Here is a 22,398-nt window from a genome sequence, read left to right on the forward strand (position 1 = left end):
ACAAATAAAAAAAAGAAAAACTATGTTACTATTATACGTTTTCTCATCCTTCTGTAGCTCCTAGCCTTGGAAGAGTTGTTCTTTAAAAAAAATGGCAACCTCAAAACAGGAAGAAACATGACTTTGTCAATAGGAGGAAAAGACTATTCTCAGATTTCGAGGCATGAAGTCAGGTGGTGTCTTGAATTTGAGAAGGAAGTGAGCATGCTGGGATGGAAGCATCAAGAATTCATGTATTTGAATGGGGTGCATTAGGCAGTAAAGGGCATTGACCTCATGATTTGTGCAACATTTCTTGTGGCATTTCATAGTGTACTATGGCACATGGGAACTGAAGGCTCGCCACATCAAAATTTTCAACATTGTAGGGCTGGAGAGATGGCTCAACAACTAAGAGTACTGGCTGCACTTGAAGAGGTAGATTGATAGATAGAGATAATGAATACATGGATGGTAGATAGATAAATAGAAAATAGATAATAGATGATAGATGATAGATAGATAGATGGAGAGGATAGATGATAGTAGGTAGGTAGGTAGATAGATAGATAGATGGTAGATAGATGATAGATGTAACTTATGATATAACAGGAATACAAACACAAAGTCTACAACTGCCATCACATGAAGGAGCACTCAGAGATTTCCAGTTAGCACATTCAAGCAATGAAAATGTAACAGACCTGTCTAGAGAGCAAGACGCTGCATAGTTATTACCACAATTCCAATGAGAAAACGTCAGCTTTCAGTGTGGAAACCAACCAGAAAGGTGTCATCTGAATACATCTTGTTTTATGTATTCCACTTATTCAGCTAAACTTTCTGGTGTCAAAATCTTGATATAGTTGATGGTTGCTGAAATGTATGAGAGAGAGAGAGAGAGAGAGATATCTCAAAATAATTAAGTTCAGTATATGCATGGGAATATAAGTAAAATAAGCCATATTGAGTAGGTAGGCAATGTCCAGATTCAGTGCAGAGTGGAGCTAAAAATCCGTTGATAGACAGCCATGAGCCTTATTTATTTAGCATTTTCGAGAGCTTGTGGTCCTCCACCACTCTACCAAAGATCCCTGGGGATAGCTGAGAATGCTGTAGTAAGACCAAGATGAGGAGGGAGTCTACCTTCACGGTTCCGCAGTAGGTTTGTTGTTTGAGTGTGAACTTACAGCAGACAACTAATGTTAACAGTCAGCATTTGGAATGACAAAAGTTAATAGAAAAGTATTCATTCAAAAGGAGAAATTTAACCAGAAGAGACTGACCACCATGCTGTTGATTAGAAAGTTTAAAATTTCTTATTCTCCATTCAGGCTAGCGAATCCCCCTCAGAGTCTTTGTGAGAGCTGATTAGCTAACCATGATTTGATTGGTTGAAGAAGACAAAGCAAGCTACATTTCTCAATGTGGTTGGAGCTACATTTCTTATATTTGAGTCCATTTCCTCCGCAGTGGTAGGACCTCACTTCCTTTCCCTGGGTGTCCGTACTTGCGTCTCTGCCTAGTCTCCTCTTTCTAAATCATCTTGTTCAGGAGTCTGTCATGTTTTTGAATTAGTTACTCATAGTCCCTCTAGATGTATGGGTTTTCTGAAATTCCTCACACACACACACACACACACACACACACACACACACACACGTATATATATTTATATGTAAGTTTTTGGGGCCATCCAAAAAGATTTGGGGAAGGAAGCATGAAAGAACATCTTGTGTTTTGCCTTTGATTGTTGCATTGTATTATTGGTTGAAAAAGACAAGGGGGCTACATTATTACTTTGGCTATTTAATTTCCCCGTTCAATACCTTGACCAAACATTCACACCTGTATCTTGTAACAGTCTCATCTTTATCTTATCTTGACTCTTAAAGGGTTCTGTTTCTATTATTATGCCCAAGCAGGTGCCATTCAATCTCACTTGAATTTGTTCCTTTTTTCCCTTTTAGCAATTTTATTTTTTCTGCAGTAAGTTTGGTCTCTTGGACTCAGTGTCCTCTAGAACTAAAAGCAGGCTTCATGTTTGTCAACAGTGCCTTCTAATTGCACACGAAGCTGATTTTAAGTTTTATCTTGCCATTAATGATAAGATGGGATCTGTAGACTTTAGAGTTCTTCAGAGGTTGTGTGGAGCTGATAAAGTATCAGCAAGACAGGGTCTTGGTTTATAATCCATAAAACATATGTTACATCATCTCTTGTAGTGGTCACTTAGCATTTTAGAGACTGATGTCAATTCTAAAGATAAATTTATGGAAAAATTAAGAGAGAGAATTAGAAAAAGGAAGAATGTTGAGCATATATCTAGACTACAGCATTGTATTAAGTCATCGGTTGTGTGAGCTTTGCTTACTGTTCTCGAGATGGTGAGATGTGCTTACTATTTATTATGAAATATATTGACAGCTAAGGACAGGAAATAGGAACAGGTAAAAAGAACACATACTTTTAGTTGCTTCTGTGAGTTAAAAATATTGTGGAACTTTTGGTCTTTCTATAACAATGCTGCTGGTATTTTCTTTCAGAGTAGTTTGATACTAACATCAGTGCTTCTATCTAGTTAAACCAGCCTTGTTTAAAGCATAAAGAAGGAAGGAAGAAAAAAAAGAAGCAGAAAGATACTGCTTCCAGGCAAAGAACAGAGGACATGGAAAGAGCATCTTTCATCAGCCTCAAAAGAAGCTCATTTGTGGGGCCAAGTAAACACCTTCATTTCACATTGTCTTTGAAATTACCTCGCAGAGTTACTGAAAGTTATTTGTAACAACAGTAACAATATAGCTTTGAAAACTTTAAGTAAAGCATCACAAGGTACCTAAATAGAACAATTATTTTAATAGTATATAAGTGTATACATAATTTATAATCATTTTCATCTAGAATTTGTGATTATCAGTGAATTACAACTAGTCTTTAAGAACAAAGTACCATCTTACATTAGTTTTGAGTTCAGAAATTCACTTTCATTTTAAAAGCTTTAATGACTAATCCTGATTTTTTGCTAGAAGTTTAAAAATGATTCCATTAAAAGGAAGAACTCGAATTCATGTTTCTTGAATTATCTGTTCTTAGGGGAGAAAAGTACTTATTCATGTACTTAATGATAACTTGTAAATGATTTTATTTCTTCTGATAATTTTCTTTTTTTTTTCATATATCAAAATGTATTGAGTGACTGACAAGCAAAACATGTTAGGGAGAATACAAAAAGAAGATAGGATGTTCTCTAGACTCTCAAAGAACAGGGACTCAAGGAGGGGAGGAAACAGACATATAATAAGTATAACAAAATAAAGCGATTTGTCTGTGAAATAAATAGGAAGAAAGTTCTGTGAGCATCCAGGAAATGAAGACACACAGCCATCCCTGGTTATCCACAGGGATTGGCTCTAGGACTTCATGTGGATACCCAAACCAATGGATGCTCAAGTCCCTGTGTAAAATGGCTCAGTATTTGCATAAACCTATGCAATCCTCCTATACCCTTTAAACCATGTCCAGATCATATATAATTCCCATTACTGATACAATGTAAATGCTAGATAAATAGTTGTTATATGGTTGTTTAGGAAACAAGAGGGCCAGGTGTGGTGGTGCACGCCTTTAATTTCAGCACTTAGGAGGCAGAGACAGGCAGATTTCTGTGAGTTCCAGGCCAGCTTGGTCTACATAGTGAGTTCCAGGACACCTGGGGCTACAGGGAGACCCTGTCTCAAAAAGACCAGAAAAAAAAAGAAATGTTAAAGAAAAGATCTGTTTGTGTCCTGTTTTCAATCAATAATTGATTGAATCCACACATGCAAAACCCTCAGATAAAGAGTCAACCACATTTTAGTTCACTAATCTCAGGAAGGCTTCAGGAAGGGACCAGCATGTGAGTGTGATCTTAAGGAATGGGAGAAATTGAGGACCTTGGAGGAACTCATTTTAAACCTTAGGGACAAAGAGTAGGCAGCAGACAGGAAGGAGTGGGATGCTTGTCTTCTCTAGGTGGACTGTAAGAGCTTTGAGGGCATTCATGACAAATAAGCCTGGGAAAGCAAGGTAGTTCCAGAGAGTGGAGAGCTTTGAATACAGGATGAAAGAATCTGGATTTTTCTGTGTTAGACACTGGAAAATCACTGAAAGATTTTGAGGAGGGGTGAGGAAATTCTGTTTTCTTTTCAACATTGTTGATCTAAATCACAGAGTAGAAAGAAAAGGGATGGAGAATGTATTTGTGATCAGATGCTGTAAGATTTCAGCTCAGATATCTTGAGACTGGACTAAGAGCCAAAGACCTGATCTGAGGAAGGAAAGGGTATATGCGAAGGTATTGAGGAAACAGCATCGGCACTTAAATGTTCTATTTATCATTTACTGAGAATTCGGTTGGGTTTAGGTCTTTCTAGGCTGATTTGGGGGTATTAGTTAATTCAATTTTCTCAAATAACATCATATGAAGGCAGTATTATTGCCCCCCCCCCCTTTATAGAAACAGAGATACCCATAGGGGAAGTAGCCTGTCCAGGGCCACACAGTTTAGAAATGAAGCCATAGGATTTAAATACATTTAAATCTCAACTCTGCAACTACAGTCTGTCACATGAACCTCTCTTCAGGACTTGTAACCAATTGGGATTGGGGACCTGGAGGAAATTGCCTTATATTTAGATTTCTTATTCAAAAAAGCAAATTGACAACAATTACAGGCTTAGTTCAAGATGAGATGTTATATTCCAGTTTTTCTTATCTCTCTCTGTTTCTTTCCTCTTTTTTATTTCTTCCTTTCTTTTGTGAGGCAGGGTCTCACTCTTTGGCCCAGGTTGACCTGGGACTTAGTACGTAGCCCAGGATGGCCTCAACATCACAGAAATTCTCCTGCCTCAGCCTCCCAAGTGCTATAATTACAGCATGAGCCACCATGCCTGTCTTGTCTTTTGGTTTTGACTTGATTTTGCATTCTATTTAAAGGGTAGATGAAATTGTCAATGTTGTTATTCAGTGTAGCTATAAACCAAGTATAGGTTAATGTCTACAAGCAGTAGCTTTGTAGAAATGCTATGAATTAATACCAGTTTATCCCCTGTTGAGGCTAATTAATTCTTTTTTCCAAGAAATTTGTTCTATTTTGAATGAAATCATTAAACACTGCTGAGTATCTGAAAGTACATATGAATTTTTCACAAGTGTTTCTGCATTCTGCCAGCTTTCAAGTCAATATTTTGAGTGGACAGGGAAGTTTAAACTAACAAGTGCTTGTTTTCACACTGAAGTCTTAGATAGAACTCAGATTCATGAATTCATAATCATTCTTCCCTCATTAAACCTTTGATTCAACTCCGAGTCTGTGTTGTCTAGCACAGTCCATGTACCATGCATCCAATAAATGCTCCTTGAATGATAATGATCAAAATGTTCACTCCTCAACATAATTTATGTCATGTCTCCTACTTAAGACATTTTAAAACAGTACTTTAAATGTCAATTTAAATTGTACAGTTCTGGACTCAGAATCCTCCTGGAGATTTTCTTGTCTAACATTTGATATTCAGAGTTGGGTATAAAGTGAATTTCTTGTATTTGTATTCTTCTTGAAATATATGACAAGTTACAAGGGCTAAAGGGAAATGGGGTGTGCTTTTCCTTTTTCTTTTTTTTTTTGAGAGTTGTGTTTTCATATTTTTCTCCAAACCGAAGGTTATTGAAATGAGAGCAAACTTAATAAATAAGTAAAATATAATATAAAATTTAGACTAGAGTTACCAGAAGGAAAGAGAAGCTCCATGGCTGCAGTTTACAGTTATTTGGTTGAATTTCAAAATCAAATTATTTATTCAAGTGAGAACAAGGCCCACTGGGAGATGTCTAGTCTTAAATTGGTTGCTGATTAGAATTGTAACTAGAGTAATATTTACACTCTTAGCACTTGAGAAATCACTGACTCAATTCTCATCTTCTTTTTCCCCCACTGATGGCTTTGGTACCTGTTCTTCAGGCTGGGCTATAAGCTATGAAGATCGAGGAGAATTGCCCCCCACATCTTCCATCACTTGAGGCTTCTATCTAAACTAGAGCCCACAAAATAAGCAGAAAAAAGCAAAGAATACATAGTCCCCTGATTTATTTTACATGGTACTGTTATTTTTCTGGTTTGAGTTTTTGTATCACAAATTTGTGTCTTTGTCCCATCACTCTACAACTACTAAAGACATATCTTAAGCGTCAATCGAAATCACCCAGCATGTGCTCGGCTCATGTGAAAGTTTTGTGGATCAGTTGGGTAGCTGAGATCCTGCCTTGGTTTTGACATATTTTAAATGTGTGGCTGTGAATTAAATGTATAATTTTTCTGAACTATTTACCTCAGTTCCAAAATGCAGGGGTTAGCTAATAGATGATCTTTTGTTTTAAGAACAGAAAAAAAAGATGGATATTAGTATGATTAAGTGAATAAATGATAATTCAACAAACTGAGTTGGCATTCTGACTTCAGTTATGCCAATAACTTTGGAAGCAGGCTCTTGGTCAGTGCCAAGCTTGGGGTCACTCCCCACATCCCATACCTTGTGAAAGTTCCCTCCAGTCTATTGCTTGGAACAGTTCCCAGGGCATGCTGATCTGCCACCTCCCCAGTACCTCCTAGTTGTCTTCAAGTACTGTTCTCTTTTGCTTTCCATCACTCATGGGTCAGGGTATTTCATCTTAAATTTCCTATGAATACATATTTTTATTTATTTTCTTAGATAGTCTTTTACTTTCTCCCTTTACTACCTAAAAAAACCCTACTGAAACATTTTTATATTTCACTTGTGAAGAACAAAGTTGCAGTGTTGTCTAAAAAAACATGAATAAAAATAATGATTCCTTTTATGAAGAAGAAAACCTGAAACTTTTAAGGTTACTTTAAACATATTAAGAACTAGTGACACTGGTCTCTAGAGTCCTATAAAGTGACTATTGGTTCTATTAAGAACTTCTGCAATTTCACAGTTTTTAAACATTTAAACCTATTAATCTGTTATCATGGGCAGTCAAAATACACATGGAATTTATAATATTTAATTTTCCTGTTTTCAGTAATTAGCATGGCAAAAAAAATGTGTGTAGCATACTAAAAACCTACCAGCAAAGATAGCAAAGAGGAGGGAATGTATAACTACTTGGAAGATGGGAGCAGGCATGCTTAAACTGGATTTTGTAGTTTGAATAGAACATTCTCATTTGGTTCAACCAAAGGAAGGTGTTTCAAGCATAAGGCAAGGCTTGGAGGGAAGCATCACTTGATGCACAATGAGTTAACAATATTGTCAAAGTATAAATTGTCTGAGGGTGAAATGTGGTGAGAAGGGAGAGAGAGAGAGAGAGAGAGAGAGAGAGATATCTTCATTGTGTGCTTTGTTTGGTTGATGCTTTCTATAAGGCCCCTTCACCCCCCATAAATAACTGAAAGCAACTTTAGCTACCATTGCTGTGCTCTGATGGTGAAATGGTACCTTTGAACAGCACCTGATGCTAGCAGGAAAGGCAAAGGCAGTGCCAGAGACAGGGTGAGCCTGGAAGAAGCAGTAGGCAATGTGTAAGGTGAAGCAGCCCAGTTTATCACTTTGACCCTTTGCTGATATATGAGAGGGTTTGGTGCCCACATCAGAGAGCATGAGGTCTTTCTTTCCCTGCGAATGGCAGAGCAGGAAGGCAGATGAGGCAGACCAGCATCCCAAGGGGAGATGTTGAAATAGACTCTGCCTCAGTGCAGGCAAGGTGACCAGGTCCTGGATGGGTGCAGCATTCTCTCCAGGTGGCAGCTCTGACACTTAACATGGCAAAGGAGGAAAGGTAGGGAGGCGTGAAGAGACTCAACTATCTCTCCATTTAAACACCTTGAAAAGTGCAGCCTTTTAAGTACTGAAAGTTACAGGGCTCTGATGGCTCCGAGTGGTAGCACTTCTTCAGGAGTTAGAACCAGCTCATGTGGGATACACATAATAATATGCACCTTTCCCCGTAGACTAGTATACAATGTGTTAAGAAGTGTTGTGAAACGGTGTCATTTGAAATACAATTTTTAATCACCTCATTTAATGAAATAAACCCAAGGTGGTAACAGTCAAAACGCCACAGTTGAATTTTCTGTCCAGGTGGCTTTTTCCATTTTTCTTGTCCTACTCATATGAAATATGGAATGGCTCTCACATTACCTCATTTCTTTTGACCAAGACCCATTTCCGTGAGCTTCCATCTTCCCAATGCCACATAAACCTCAGGCTGATGGCTTTCCTTCTTTTTTCTAAGTGCTCAAATGCACATTGTTTACTACAGACCAACATTGGTTTTTCTTCTTCCTTTCAGATTTTTTTTTTTTTGCCCAGAGTATTACTTTTTAATAATATTCTTTATAAATGATTAGGCATCTTAGCATTAAAATCTTTCTACCACAAGTTATTAAAAACAAAACTAGGGGAGTTTTTCTTCTCAGTCTCTTTCCATGAGAAAGAAGGAGGGAATTTTTGGTCTCTTTTCCATCTGTCCCATCTCTCACCGCCAATGGTACATCAGGATTCCACTGCACAAGGATCGCCAAGATTTAAAAGGCATAAACACACTTATATTCTTTCTTCTCAAGTTACCCTGCTGCTTTGCAAATGTTTAGCAACATATTCCCTAAGGAAAGGAGCACCCAGCCATCAGTTGTGGCATTTGTAGTTTACAGAGTCCCAAGAGCGTCTTTGTGCTCCTGTCCTACTGTTAGAAATGCAGGAAAGGTTCAACTGACTGTCCTAAACACAGCACATTCTTATGACATGACAGAGCCCCTGTGATTCATCATCTCCACGTATGTGGGTGAGCTGAGTTTTCTTCATATCAGTACGGGTGTTTGTATTATTGTCACTTGCTAAAGGGGAAACCGAGGCAGGAGGGTTTATTAACTTGCCCAGGATTTATGAAGCATGCAGACCACACTCAGTTTTTGGACTACATACTATATAGTTCCTTGGTTAAAAACTGGAACATGAATTTATACTTTACATAAAGAACTACAAAAAGCAACTCAAAATGCTCTGTTGGACACATCAAGAAATGTTAGAGGCAGGACTGACATTAAAGAGATTCCAATTTCACCCTCTCCCCTTGGGGTCTGAAACTCAGGAAATCTGACCTGTTAAAGTCCACCGGGCAAGCTTGCAGCAGGCTGAGCCTCACCCCAGGTTTGTTGATTTCCACTGCACTGGCCCTCCTTCATCTACCCCTCTTAAATTTAAGATGCATTTCTATAAAATGCAAACATTTGTAAGTCGCAGCCCTTGAATCCTGTTCGCACAACTCGCCTTCCTTTTCCCAATTTTTATGGTTCGGACTCTGCATGGAGGACACCCAGAGTGATCAGACTTGCCCGGTTTACCTTCTGTATCCCACCGTCAGTTTACCTGGGAAACTGTGGAGAGCATCTTCGTTTTCCAGAATGCTTCTCTGTTTGGTTGCCTGCAGCTCACTTTTGGACTTCCAAACCAGCTTTACCATCCTGATCATCTCTGGCAAGTCCCAGGGTAGCGGCCCCTGCTGGCACCCCGGCCTGCTGCCGAGGGAGGAGGGCAGCACACCTTCTGGGGCCGTCCACCTCCTGCCTAGCTCTGCGGAGTGGAAGTACCGCTCTAGCACAGGCATTCTGCCCTGTTTCCCAGAAGAGGAGGTAGGGCCGCCGACGCCGCCGCCGCCGCCGCCGCCGCTGCTGCTCCTGCTGCTCCTGCTGCTGCGGCTGCTGCCACCAGAGGGGAATTTCTTCCCGGGCAGCGGCAGGCGAACCCCAGTGAAATCCTCTCCAGCCTTGGAAAGACAAGCTTCCTCCAGCCTGGCACAGCCTCCCTGGCTCTCCTAGTCCCTGCACAAAACACTGGTGACTAGACCAACCGATGCACTTCCTAAGGTCTCACACTGCTGAGAAACTGTCACTGAGCGCCTTCCTTAGAGATAGACTGCATTTTTCCCGTTGTCTCTCAGGCACCGAGTTCACAGCACTTAATTAATCCCAGGCTACAGCTGGAACGACAGCAGGGAGGAAAAAAACTCATTGAGGTTTCAGCCTCTGCCTTTCCTCTTCCTCCTGATCTGTTTGTTTTCAGTGAGTTTTGCTGCTTGTCAAAGTTTGTCAAGTGGCTTAGCCATGAAAGACTTCAGGCAAAGAATTGGGACTCCGCTTTGCCTGACTCTCCAAGGGACACTCTAGAGGCCAGTTATCTTTGTCAGGTGAAGGGTCAGCCCCTGTCTGTGCGGGGAGCCTAGAAGCTTCCCAGACTCTGGCAGAACCAGAAGCTGCAGTTTCCCTCTGGAAGGCCTGGTGGGGGGCCAGCTTGTCCATCCATCGTGTGCCCACACGGGGATGGGGTTGGATTGATCCTGAGGACCACAGATCAGTCTCCTTACTTCTCCACACTGCACCCCCTTGCTGTTAAAGTTCTCAGCAAAGTCACCAGGTTTTGGCCTATTAGTCAAATCCCTTTGTAACGGCAGCTTACAGCTGGGAGGGAAATAACATCGAATTACATTCCAAAGCCAACTGGAAAGAAGTGGATTAGGGAAGTGTCAAGGCCCCTATGCATATGTGCAGTGTGTTTGTGTAGCCTGGACACATGGCTCAGGAAGTTTAAAAATCCATTTTCAAAGGGTACTCATCTTTTCAAAGGGTAGGGGGTCATAAATGACAGCGAGGAGAGAGAAAGTGTGGAAGATTAATTTTTCAGAGAGAGCGCACTGTGGGCTTAATATCTGGGCCACTAACTACTGTGTCACCACAGAGAGTGGTGAATTGAGGACAACTGTGGGCCAGGCCTCTTGTTTCCTGAGGCTCAAAGATGAAGGCGCTGACCCTGGAAGTCAGAACCAACACAGCAACAGAGATGCCCCCTGTCGCTTATGTGAAAGGCCCGGGACATAAATGAAAGTGGGGTGGTATTATGCTTGGCATTTTTGCCAGCAAATTGGGTTTGTAGGAACAATTTGAACTTTCACAGACACATAGAAAGCCCCTGTTTTCTTGAAAGATATTGTAACAATCCCATCTTCTTCTGCTCTTCATGTCTCTGCCTTGCAAGGGCCTTTGTTTTGCTTGGCGCTTTATTTTGCTGATGTGCAAGCTGTTGCTTCTGCTCTACATTCCTGAAGGGGCTGGTTGATCACACAATCATTTGATGTTTCTTTAGGGGAGCACGGAGGAGATTTTGGGGAAGGGAGAAGGATCATCACAGAGTGCTTTATTTTCATAGTTCTGCTCCCACATCTTTTTTGTTTTTGAAGTTGAAAGCAGCAAAACTTACTGTAATTTTGTTGTTATTAGTATTCTTCTAAAACCATGGTTAATAAGACTGGTTTTCCAGACTGAATTAAGTGATCTTCCCCCTCTTTTTTCTAGATGAAAAAGTACACTGGCAACCTACTTTTTTCCCTAATAGGTGAAAAGAGATCAAAACCCTTTTAGGGTTGAAAAAACAGCAGCAAAAAACATTAGTGACACTACTTTTTTATATGTGGATGTCATTTAGTACAGCATTGTAGGTTTTCTATAATAACCACATATTCATATAACCCAGTGAGGGAAAAACCAGTGATCTACTTTATTGGAAGGATGCGTTCTTCTTTAACTCCCTCTGTTAAGAGATGAGAGGATTTATACATCTATTCCTGCCTTGTTTGACAGCCCTTCCAGTTCTTATCCCACCTTTCCAGGAGACTGGGAGTGTCAAGCATCTAGAATTGAGAGAACTGTACACAACAAACACAGGTAGGCTGCTGTACTCTATTACCATATTTCCTGAATAATGTCTTAAACTCACCCTTCGGCCACAAACTTCCTTGACATAGCAACTGAAGGGTTTCCTAAGTGTTTGACTATTTTTATTTTTGCTCAGTTATTTTGCAATAGTACTAAGCATCAGGATATCCTGACCCTTGGAACAAAGGGGTTAAGAACAAAGAAAACAAATATATGATATGATATATCATAGGCAACAATGAATTAAGAACATAATTCTTCATTGTATAATTCTTCAAGAACAACTTCTTTTTAAAATACAAGAATATAAATTCTCACTGTGTCTTCTATGCTCTTTGACAGATTTGTAAAAATGTCCCAGAGAAGTTACAGAATGTTGGATCACTGGACTTGAATATTTCCTATAAGAGATGAGTTAGAAGCCAAACAAATATCATTTCAATTTTCACCCCTGAGGAGGAGTCTACTTCATTTGAAGGTCTGAAAGTTGAAAATGTTTTCACAATTTAAATTTTTCCCCCAACATGGGATTATCTCCATCTCAGAGTAGAAGTGCAAAAATACCACAAGAAAGGTTGTTCTTATGGTATTTCTGGCTCACATAGAAACAGGAAGTACAGGAAATCTTGCGAGAAAGCTTGGCTCAGGAAATTTTTGGCTCAAAAGCAGCCCAGGAGATCAGGACAACATGATGAGGTGCAAGTTCTTACAGAACTGAAAACTTTCAACCACACGATTTCCCTGAAAGGTGGTTTTGTCACATTTTGGAGCTAGCATCTCAGGCTGAGATCTCTCTGCTTTCTAACAGTTACCTTAGAAGAGCATACCTATAAAGCTATAATTTCCTTTGTGCCGTGAACGTTATTCACCCTGAGATATTATCTGCAGCTGGTGCCAGGCATGGGAAAACAGATGGAGGGTATTCTGTACTCTTAGGAGTTGCAGAGCAAAGTCTCATCAATTTGAGAATTCTCACAAATGTTATTATCAGTAATTAATGTGCTACAGACAGGGAATTTTGATTTGAGATAGACTTTCAAAATAAGCAGGTCCCTTTTTTCAAGTTGTGAGTCAATCTAATTTTCTAGTAAAAGAAAAATAGAATTCTCTTCTTGTGTGAAAGGAGTGTAATGTGAACTTTTAAAGTCAAAAGTTTGTTCCAGGGCTGGGGAGATGGCTCAGTGGGTAAAGTACTTGGTGTTCAAGCACAAGGACCCGAGTTTGGATCCTTAGTTCCCTTGTAAAAGCTGATGTGGAAGCATGCATCTGTAACCCCAGTACTAGGGGCAGAGGCAGGTAGATCCAGAGGGTTCCTTAGCCAAGCAGTTGAGCTCAAAGGGTGAGTTCCAGGTTTAGTGAGAAACCCTGTCTCCAAAATTAATGTGGAGAGGAATAGAGGAAGACAACTGACTTAAACCTCTGGTCTCACAGGCAACTACACACACATGTGCACACACAGACATACACGAAATACACATAGAGACAGAAAAAAGAAAACAGTTTGTTTCAGTGGAAATCTCAGTTAAAAAAAAAACCCCAACCTTTGCTGTGTAGTTTCTGCAATAAAGGAAAGAAATTGATAACTTCAATATTAACTTAATAAAACTATTAAATACATGGTGAAGTGTACAGGCACACAATTGATTTAATCCTTGAATTATTTTGAAGGATTTTGGAGTTCCGAGGGTTAGAAAAAATATTGTATTTTATATATTTGTATTTATATATTTGTATTTAGTATACTATATATATTATAGAGCAGACTGTGGCTGCTCTATGTGCATTCTTATATCTATTATATAGGATTGTAAAAAAATGAAGCATTAGCCAGGTTAAAAATTTCTAATACTCTAGATGAGATATCTGTTTTATTTTCTTTTTTTTGGTCTTTTTGAGACAGGGTTTCCCTGTAGCCCCAGCTGACCTGGAACTTACTATGTAGACCAGGCTGGCCTCAAACTCACAGAGATCCGCCTGCCTCTGCCTCCCAAGTGCTGGGATTAAAGGCGTGAGCCACCATGCCCAGCCCTAGAGGAGATATATTTAACAAGAAAATTTAAATCTCTGTATCGCCATTTTATTTTCCATTAAACCTATTAGTAGAGTCTCACTAAACTTCATTTTAAAGATAATCTCAACTCATTTTATTTTGAAAGAAATATTTGCTGTATTGGCCCTTACCATACATTATTCTTCTGTTTGAGGGATTTTGACTTTGTTTTGTTCTGAATATTTTTCTTCATCAATTCAGTTCAATATGAATGTTTAAAACCCTTCCACACTACACTTATGGCCACCCTGGTTTCACAATTGTGATTCAAATGCAATCCAGAATGAGCAAGGAAGGAAAAACAGGTCTTTTAAGTTTGTTTAATATAGGCTAAGTAGAAGAAGCTCAAACAATTTACAGTGTCCTTCAGGAGAAATAGAAATGTAATAGCTTTGGCCTTAGCTAATCTCAAGGAACAATGCCAATAAGTAAGGAAAAGAGTTCCCACCATACAAGGCAGCGTGTATTTCCATCACATGGGCAGGGAGGAGGGTGGGGCAAGACTAGGAAAGATGCGGTGGGGGAAGTAGAAGGGGTTCAGTTGACAGGGTGATAGCTTAATTTTATAACAGGTATCTAAGCTATAGCCAATCATCTTTTCCTCACTCTGCAAATACCTATTAAGAAGGGAGAACCTTCTGTGCTGACGCCTGGGTCCTTTTTCAAGACTGGAAGCTGCCAGGCTTTCCTGCTTAGATCCTGGTTTTTAGTGTATACCTAGACAGGGACATCAAGATCTAGTAGTTACTTGGCAGCCTTCTCGCTTGGCTTTTAGATAACTTAATTAACGCTGTTTACTGTCTCAGACAGTTTTCTAATAGCAAGTGAACCTAATAGCCCAACGGCGGAGGTCAAAGCGGCTGATGGCTTTATTCTCTTCCATGGCTCTTCCCTGCTGCTGAACTTGGCTTTGTGCTTTCTTCTTTTACCAAACGTCTGATGCTCTGGTCTGAGACTCTGGCCTCCTATGATTATAATCTTTTGGGGATTTTCTGATTGTGAAAGAACATAAATGGCAGGAGAAGATATTTGTCATAGTTTTATATTTGAGTTTCTATTGAAGAAAAAACAAGTACAACAATTAAATCTCTAAAGTAACCCTCCAAGACTGTCTTAGGTTTACAAAAACTGGGTTTCAGTTTACCTCAGGTTTAATGTCTTAGCTATAAATGGGTGTGGGAGCAATAAACACCATAGCTAGAATTAAAAACCTAAAACGTGAGCTGTTTTTATTTTTATTTATGTATATGCATGCATGTCTATGTGTGGGTATGTGCGTATGAGTGCAGGTGCCCTCAGAGGCCAGAAGTATCAGATCCTCTGAAGCTGGAGTGAGCTACTTTTAAACTGAAATGTGTTATATAATGTAATATTATTATTTTAAAACTATAAGACATTATACTTGGCTAGATGTAGCAATGCACATCTGTAATCCTAGCATTTGGGGGACTGAGGCAGGAGAATTACAAGTTTGAGGCCGGTGAAACTTTGCTTCAAAATAACAACAATGAAATCATGCTTGATAATGTACCTAAACTAAAAATCTGACTATACTTTTCAATGCTCTATTAGAGAGCTGAAAAGCTTAACACATCTACCTTGAAGTAGGTCTCTTTAGAAGTCTGAGCTCCTCATGAGATTGTGGGAGTCTACAAAGTCAAGGACAGAGCAGGAGATAGAAAATATTGGCTCATGAGAAATAGCAAGGAATCTAATGGTGGGAAGACTGGGTAAGGTAGGCAACATGACTGATGCGTTCATAAGCTCAATAGACAAGGACAACGTGTGTTAACAGAAGTCATCCAATAGGCTCAATATTCTTCGTATTTTGGAAATGTACCAGCCACGAACCATGTCGAGGGTGAAGCCTGTGTGATCTTCACTGTGGGTTATTTAATGCTGTAGTTAATACTGTGTACGTTCTCTCCACAGGGGAATTGCGTTTCCAGCCACAGTGACTAATGGGTATGTTTGATGTTCATGAGCTGTGCAGCTTTGCATCATGTGCTCTGGTAGTGAGCATGTGTCTTTAGGCTGCCTGCTGGCCCCATTTCCCTTCACAAACATATGAGAACCTCACATTCTTTTTTTTGGCCTGGGGTCTTTATTCATCGAATATTTTTAGAATCTCAATTATTCTTAACTGATCTCCATTTAATTTGTAAGTGTTTTTGAAGGACGTGTAGTGCACAAAGCCAAATATAATGTTGAAAAAGTGAACTCGTCAAAGTTTGAAATATGTTTTTACTTTCTTGTTTTTGTACAAGTAAGACACATGACTTCTGAAAGCTCTGAAGAATTAGGCTGAGCTTAGAAGATCCCAAGGCAAGTGGAGAGGAAGATTATCCTCTAAGAACTGTGGAAAATGCCAGCATGAAGGGTTTTCCCCTTAAAGTACTAAAAATAAACTAGGCCACTAAGAAGATATAGAAAAATTATTGGTACAAACAGCACAATAAAAGAAAAAGAAAAGGTAAGTGTTGAAGGAAGGCTCCTAATATGGTCCGACTCTGCCCTCATGTTTGCTTGTGTTTATTGAGTTCAAAGTCAATTTGGATTTAACTACTTCATTTACATGGAGTGAAAGCCCGCTGCCTCTTTCCTGGGTCCTTTATATTTTCCTCTTACTGTCTCTAGGTGGTTATGATTTGCACTTGATTTCTATGCTGAAAGATATCTTTGGATGAGATTCTGGAGCAATGCTTCTCTAATGTTAATATGCATATGGATAACCAAAGAATTCGTTAACATGCAGGTTCTTTGAATGTGTGTACGTATGTGTGCGATTGCATGTTCATATATATATATATATATGGATGTGTGCTTGTACCAGTGTGTTCATGTATGTATGGGTATGATTGCATGTTCACATATATATGAATGTGTTCTTGTGCCAGTGTGTTCATGTATGCATGTATGTATGTATGTATGTATGTATGTATGGATGATGTGTGTGGTGGGTGTGTGTAGACCAGAAGAGAACTTCCAATGTCTTCTGTGTATGTATGTATGTATGTATGTATGTATGTATGTATGATGTGTGTGGTGGGTGTGTGTAGACCAGAAGAGAACTTCCAATGTCTTCATTCATCATGGTCCACCTTATTCCTTTGAGACAGGTTCTCACTGAGTCTAGGGTGAGGCTAGCAGCCAGCAAGTTCTAGTCATCTTATCTTTACCTACAACAGCACTGGGATTACAGGCCCAGGCATAGCTACCTTTGGCTGTTTATGTGAGTACTGAAGATCCAAACTCAGGTCCTCATGCATGTGTAAGAAGTGCACTTGCCCCTTGAATCTCCCCAGCCCCTAACATGAAGGCTCTATTCTAAGTTTCCTGAAGATGACAAAGGTGTTGACCTATCATTACACTCTGTGTTCAAGGCTAGAGGACCACATGGCAGCTATTTTCTGCCTGACTTGTGTTAGTTATTTATGAAAGAAAATGCAGTAAAAGTTCCACTCTTTATAGGTACATACTATTAGGACTTTTTTTTTTGTCTTTTTGAGACAGGTGTGGCCACAGTTAGCCTGGAACTCACTATGTAGACCAGGCTGGCCCCTATCTCACAGAAATCTGCCTGCCTCTGCCTCCTGTCTCCTGGGACTACTCATGTGCCACCACAGCCAGAGTGCTATTAGGAATTTTGAAACCAAATCATGTTAACTTGACTCTCAAGGGAAATAAGCAACCAGAACTTGTGTGTATGAGCAAGGATTATATTCAGAGACTTTCATGGCATCCACCACCGCTTGGTGTTTCAATTTTGTTTCATTCTTTCTTTTTTCCTTTAACTTTAAAGACAAGGTTGATTAAGTATAAACCACTATGATGTGCATCAGTGACAGAGTCTCGAACTTTATAATCAAATGTTTTTGTTGAAAGTCTGTTCTTATCAAATATCCAACAAAACTTAGGTCAGTTTTGCCATCTCTCCTTCTTTTTGGCATTTTCTTGCATCCTGTAACTATTTTCAGAACGATTAGAGACCTCATCACTGTTTTCCGAATGGTTAGAGTACAGGCCAGGCTCTGAGCCTATGAGCTCCATTGGTGAGCATACACTCACCAAGATGGGTTCTTTCGTTTGATCTATTAAAGATTTATGCAAAGTAGTCTTTGGATAAAGCCTGGTAATCTTTCCTACTGTAATATCCCAAGCATGAATGAATGGTGGCCAGATGATTCCACAAATAAATAAAGACTGAAGAAAAGAAAGAAAGAAAGAAACAGGCTTTCATGGCATTAGAGCCACTAGCCAATACACTGTGACTCAGAGAAAGGTACCACAGCAACGTTCTCATTTTGCCTTGGGAAAACACAAACACAAATCACAAAAGATAAGTAAAATAAACTCTACAATAGGCTACACTTTTTAACAGGTATGGCCTGGAATTCATGCCGCCCCAGACACAGTATTTATGAGGATGCAATGCCAGAAGCCAGAGGCATGTGAAATCAGCTGAAAGACAAGGGTAATCAAGAACAGGAGGCTGAATGCCACCACATTTATATGATTAAAAATTTGTACAGTTAACTAAACAAGAACGCTTAGAATAAATGAAAGCATCTGTCAGTAATTGGAAACACAGCTTGCTGTATTTTTTTCCCATTGTCTTTCTTGCTTTTTTTTACCCCCTAAGCCTAAGTACTTTGCTGTGGTTATGAACACCTAGATTTCCTGTCATCTTAAGGTAATAACTAAGGAAGCAAGGAAGAGAAAGCTGCGAGATACTGTGTTCACAGCAAATACATATCATGCTAATTATTTTAAATGATTCTAGAAGTTGTTGTCCTCCACGATGGCAGGAGAATTAAAGGTCAGATAAAGGGGCAACTGCTTAATAGATAGCCTAAAACAGCATACTTGGCATGGTATGGTGCAGGGATTCTTACTGAATCTTGTTTTGGTTTGATCTGTGGTATTGCCATAGAATATAGAATCATACTTAAAGTCTACACGAATATGTATAGAACATTGCTATTAGCAAAAGATTGTCTGAGAGCTTTTGGTAATTTTCTTTTCCCTCCCCCACCCCTTCAAAATCTAGTGATAATTTACTCCTTGCTATAAATTACCTAACATGATTGTGATCTTTCAGTCTCTAAGATATGGCACTAACTGGTTCTATTCTGTATTCTTACATGGATCTCTGGATCTATTTTCTCTTCATAGTCCCCGATCTTTCCGAACATGCATTCTATGGTCTGTAAAGCTTATTATTCCTTGATTTCTGATCTTTGAATTTGACGTTAACACTGCCTTTCATCCACAGATTCATCGACCTTGTTGTTCTTATGTTTGTATGTCTCAATCAGAGCATCAGGGCTCAACTTCCGGGCTACAAGAACCAGGCTTTCATTTTATTTATTTATTTATTTATTTATTTATTTATTTATTTATTTAGTGTGTGTATGTGTTTATGTGGAAGGGGATGCACAATGGCATATGTGTGGAAGTCACAGAACAACTTGTAGGGGTTGGTTCTTTCTATAGTATTTTGCCATGCTGTCCAGGCTGGCCTCTGATCCTCCTGCTTTAGCCTCTCAAATAACTGGGATTACAGATGTGTCCCACAAAACTCAGACTAGGCTTTTGGTCAGTGTTGCAATGCTACTACTTCCCTCACTGCTTTCAAACTTTGAGGAGGCAGTTGATTGAGCTATTCTAAAGGTATGTTCTTTAAGTCTCTCTTTAGCCATTAGAAAATTCAATTAAGTTTTGTTTATCTTTAAAAGTTAATGCATTGTAGATCAGATACACCTTACAATCATGTCATTTTCAAATACGCAGCATACGAAGAGTGTTGGCAATAGTAATTTGACACAAAGAGAATCATTACTTACAAAACTGTCCAAGTCCCTTTGTAGGGTATTTAGTGCTTTCAAAAATTGACACCCACCCATCTGGTCTTATGGACTCAAACTTACATTAAATACACAATATTATTATGGAAATTGTACTGTTTAAACATTTCAGAATCATTCTGATATTATATATTATAGATAGAAAAATGGACTCTCAAGCTGCCCACAACCTAATCCCCCAATCTGTGTAGACACTAGGTTATATGGTGAAGGGAAGTTAAAGTAGCAGATGGCATTAGAACAGGGAGAATATTCTGAATTCTGGATGGGCCCTGTATAATGACAAGAATCCTTCTATGTAAAAGAGGAAGGCTGGAGGGCAAGTCAGAGGTGTACTGTAGGGATGATGCCTCAAGTTGGTGCTGGTTTTGCAGGTGGAAAGCTACTTATGTTCAAAGATGCAGGTTGCCTCTAAAAGATGGTAAAGATGAGAAAATGGATTCTCTCTTAGAGCCTAAGGAATGAGATCCAGACATAGAGAACCTTGATTTTAGTGCTCAGATCACCAGAGCTATGAGAAAAATAAAGCTGAGTTATTTTAAGACACACTGTGTCTATTATCAGGGAAGATTTGTTCTTGTGTCCATTCCAGATACAGCTTTATTTTCTTTATGAAGTTTTGCTGTCCTACGTTAAAATTGACTCCTGTCTGTTTTGACAAAGAGGCATATCTTACTTATTTTACTTAACTGTAAGCATACCTTCACCTGTATTGCTATTTGGCTTTGTTCTTATGTCATAAGTTCAATTAAACTATAGGAGCTACAGTTTATACTGTGGACTCAAAATCCTTGTGATGGTTGGTTCATTAATTAATTAATTAATTAATTAATTCAATATGCATTATTATTATGCCTGCTCCATGTTAAAGTGCTCAGAATACAAAGACATGGTTCCTGATTTACTTTTTAAAGAGAGGGTCTTATGTAGTCTAGGCTGGCCTTATATAGACAAGGACAACCCTGAATTTCTGATCTTTCTTCCATTATCTCCTGAGTGCTAGGATAACAGGTGTGCGCCACCACATCTGGTTTCTGTGGCCATTATTATTATGCCTGCTCCATGTTAAAGTGCTCAGAATACAAAGACATGGTTCCTGATTTACTTTTTAAAGAGAGGGTCTTATGTAGTCTAGGCTGGCCTTATATAGACAAGGACAACCCTGAATTTCTGATCTTTCTTCCATTATCTCCTGAGTGCTAGGATAACAGGTGTGCGCCACCACATCTGGTTTCTGTGGCACAGGGGATTGAACCTTGTGGATGACAGGCAAGCATTCAACTGTTGGAGCTATATCCCTAGCCCTAGTTTCTAATCTTATAAAATTGTTTATAAATTTAGTGTGAGAAAGACGGTTATATGTTGTCTAGGGGTCTTTATTGGGTTAATTTTCTCTGCCAATGAAAGAAATAAAAGGCAGGGAAAAAAAGTCTCAGACACAGTAGAGAGCAGCAGGTGAAGAGACTTTATTGAAAGATGAAGAATCACACCAATACACACATTCATACAGAGAGAAAAGCTCTCCACAGTAGAGAAGGGACTTGGAAATGGAAAAATCCCAAACCTCCAGGAAGGCTCAGGCCTTCGAAATGTTTTTGGTGGTATGATGTGGATCTCCTTTCTCCAATTTTGGATTGGTTAGCTTAAACAGAGAAGACAGACACCATAGATCACAGCTCCATGCTGAGTATTAGATGCTCAGGCCTTGCCTGGTCTTATGTAAACTGGTCTGGACCAATCAGCCAGAAAATGGGCCCTGCTCGTTGGGGAAAAAGCCTGCCAGGCCTTTGTCTCAGACCAAGAAGCAAGAAGTGTGCTGTCTTTATTACTCCTTAGTGACCCTGTTTGCTTTTTAGGGATTTACTTCCTTATAGATGTGAGTGCAACTTACTACAAGGTAGAGAGAATTGTGGTGCTGTCATATAACTGTGAGCATAATAGGTCTCTATCAGTGTATATTATTAATCATGATGATAACCAACTTTTCATTAAAATTTTCTCAGCTTGACAACTAGAATAGCACCTTAGAAATTTCCACTGAAAACTAAAAGTTGTGGTATACATAGGAAAGCAGATGTGGGCAATTTAATTTTTGCTAATTTTTTATTTGATAAAGCATTTGCTAGTTTAATGCTAATGATGCTAAAGCTTTAAGAGCATTCTTGCTCCTGTTCTTAAGTGGGTTAGCACTGTTCATAGAAAACTGGTAGCTTAGACGGAGCAAAGAGAGAGGAGTCATACAGTACAGAGCTTCAAGGGACTTTAGAGGTATAGAGCTATTTCCATCAGATCATGTGATAGGCAGTCCTGAGTTGCTATACTAAAATACCACAGCCGAGATGACTTAAAGAACAGAAATTGATTTTGCACATTCTAGCAATTCCAAGTCCAAGATCAGGTGCCAGTAGAGTCTGGTTCTGGTGAGGGCATCCATCTGGTTTGTAGGCAGATGCCTTTCTGCTGGGTCCTCACATGACAGAGAAAGAGAGGCCACAAGCTCTGTGGTGTCCTTTGATTTGCAGAAACCATCTCGTTGCTGAAGGGAGACCAGATATTCATCTGATTTCAAAAAATGTCCAAGTGAACCATGTGTAACATGTTGTTTCTCTCTGGTCATGCTGAAGAGGAAGACTTTTCTTCCTCTTCCTCCCGCCAACCCCCCGCCCCGCCTTCTCCTCCTCATCCTCCTCCTTTTCCTCTCCCTCTCCCTCCTCCTTGTCTTCCTCCTCCTCGTCCTC

The 22,398-nt window shown here is 39.4% G+C and overlaps 1 protein-coding gene across 2 annotated transcripts in view; it reads right to left on the reverse strand.

The window, feature by feature from the left end:
- The window catches only part of Pde7b (phosphodiesterase 7B), a 355,604-nt gene that overhangs the window by 165,963 nt on the left and 167,243 nt on the right, over positions 1-22,398 (reverse strand). The window contains exon 1 of one of the 2 annotated variants that reach the window (XM_017795351.1): positions 9,405-9,897. The exons of the other annotated variant lie outside the window; for it this stretch is intronic. Coding sequence (XP_017650840.1) covers positions 9,405-9,642 — 238 coding nt within the window. The 5' untranslated portion in view covers positions 9,643-9,897. Of the gene's footprint in view, positions 1-9,404; positions 9,898-22,398 lie in introns of those variants that run through there. 2 annotated transcript variants of the gene reach the window in all.

The sequence above is a fragment of the Nannospalax galili genome, unplaced genomic scaffold (genome assembly GCF_000622305.1).
Source record: "Nannospalax galili isolate Female #2095 unplaced genomic scaffold, S.galili_v1.0 scaffold186, whole genome shotgun sequence".
Lineage (NCBI taxonomy): Eukaryota > Metazoa > Chordata > Mammalia > Rodentia > Spalacidae > Nannospalax > Nannospalax galili.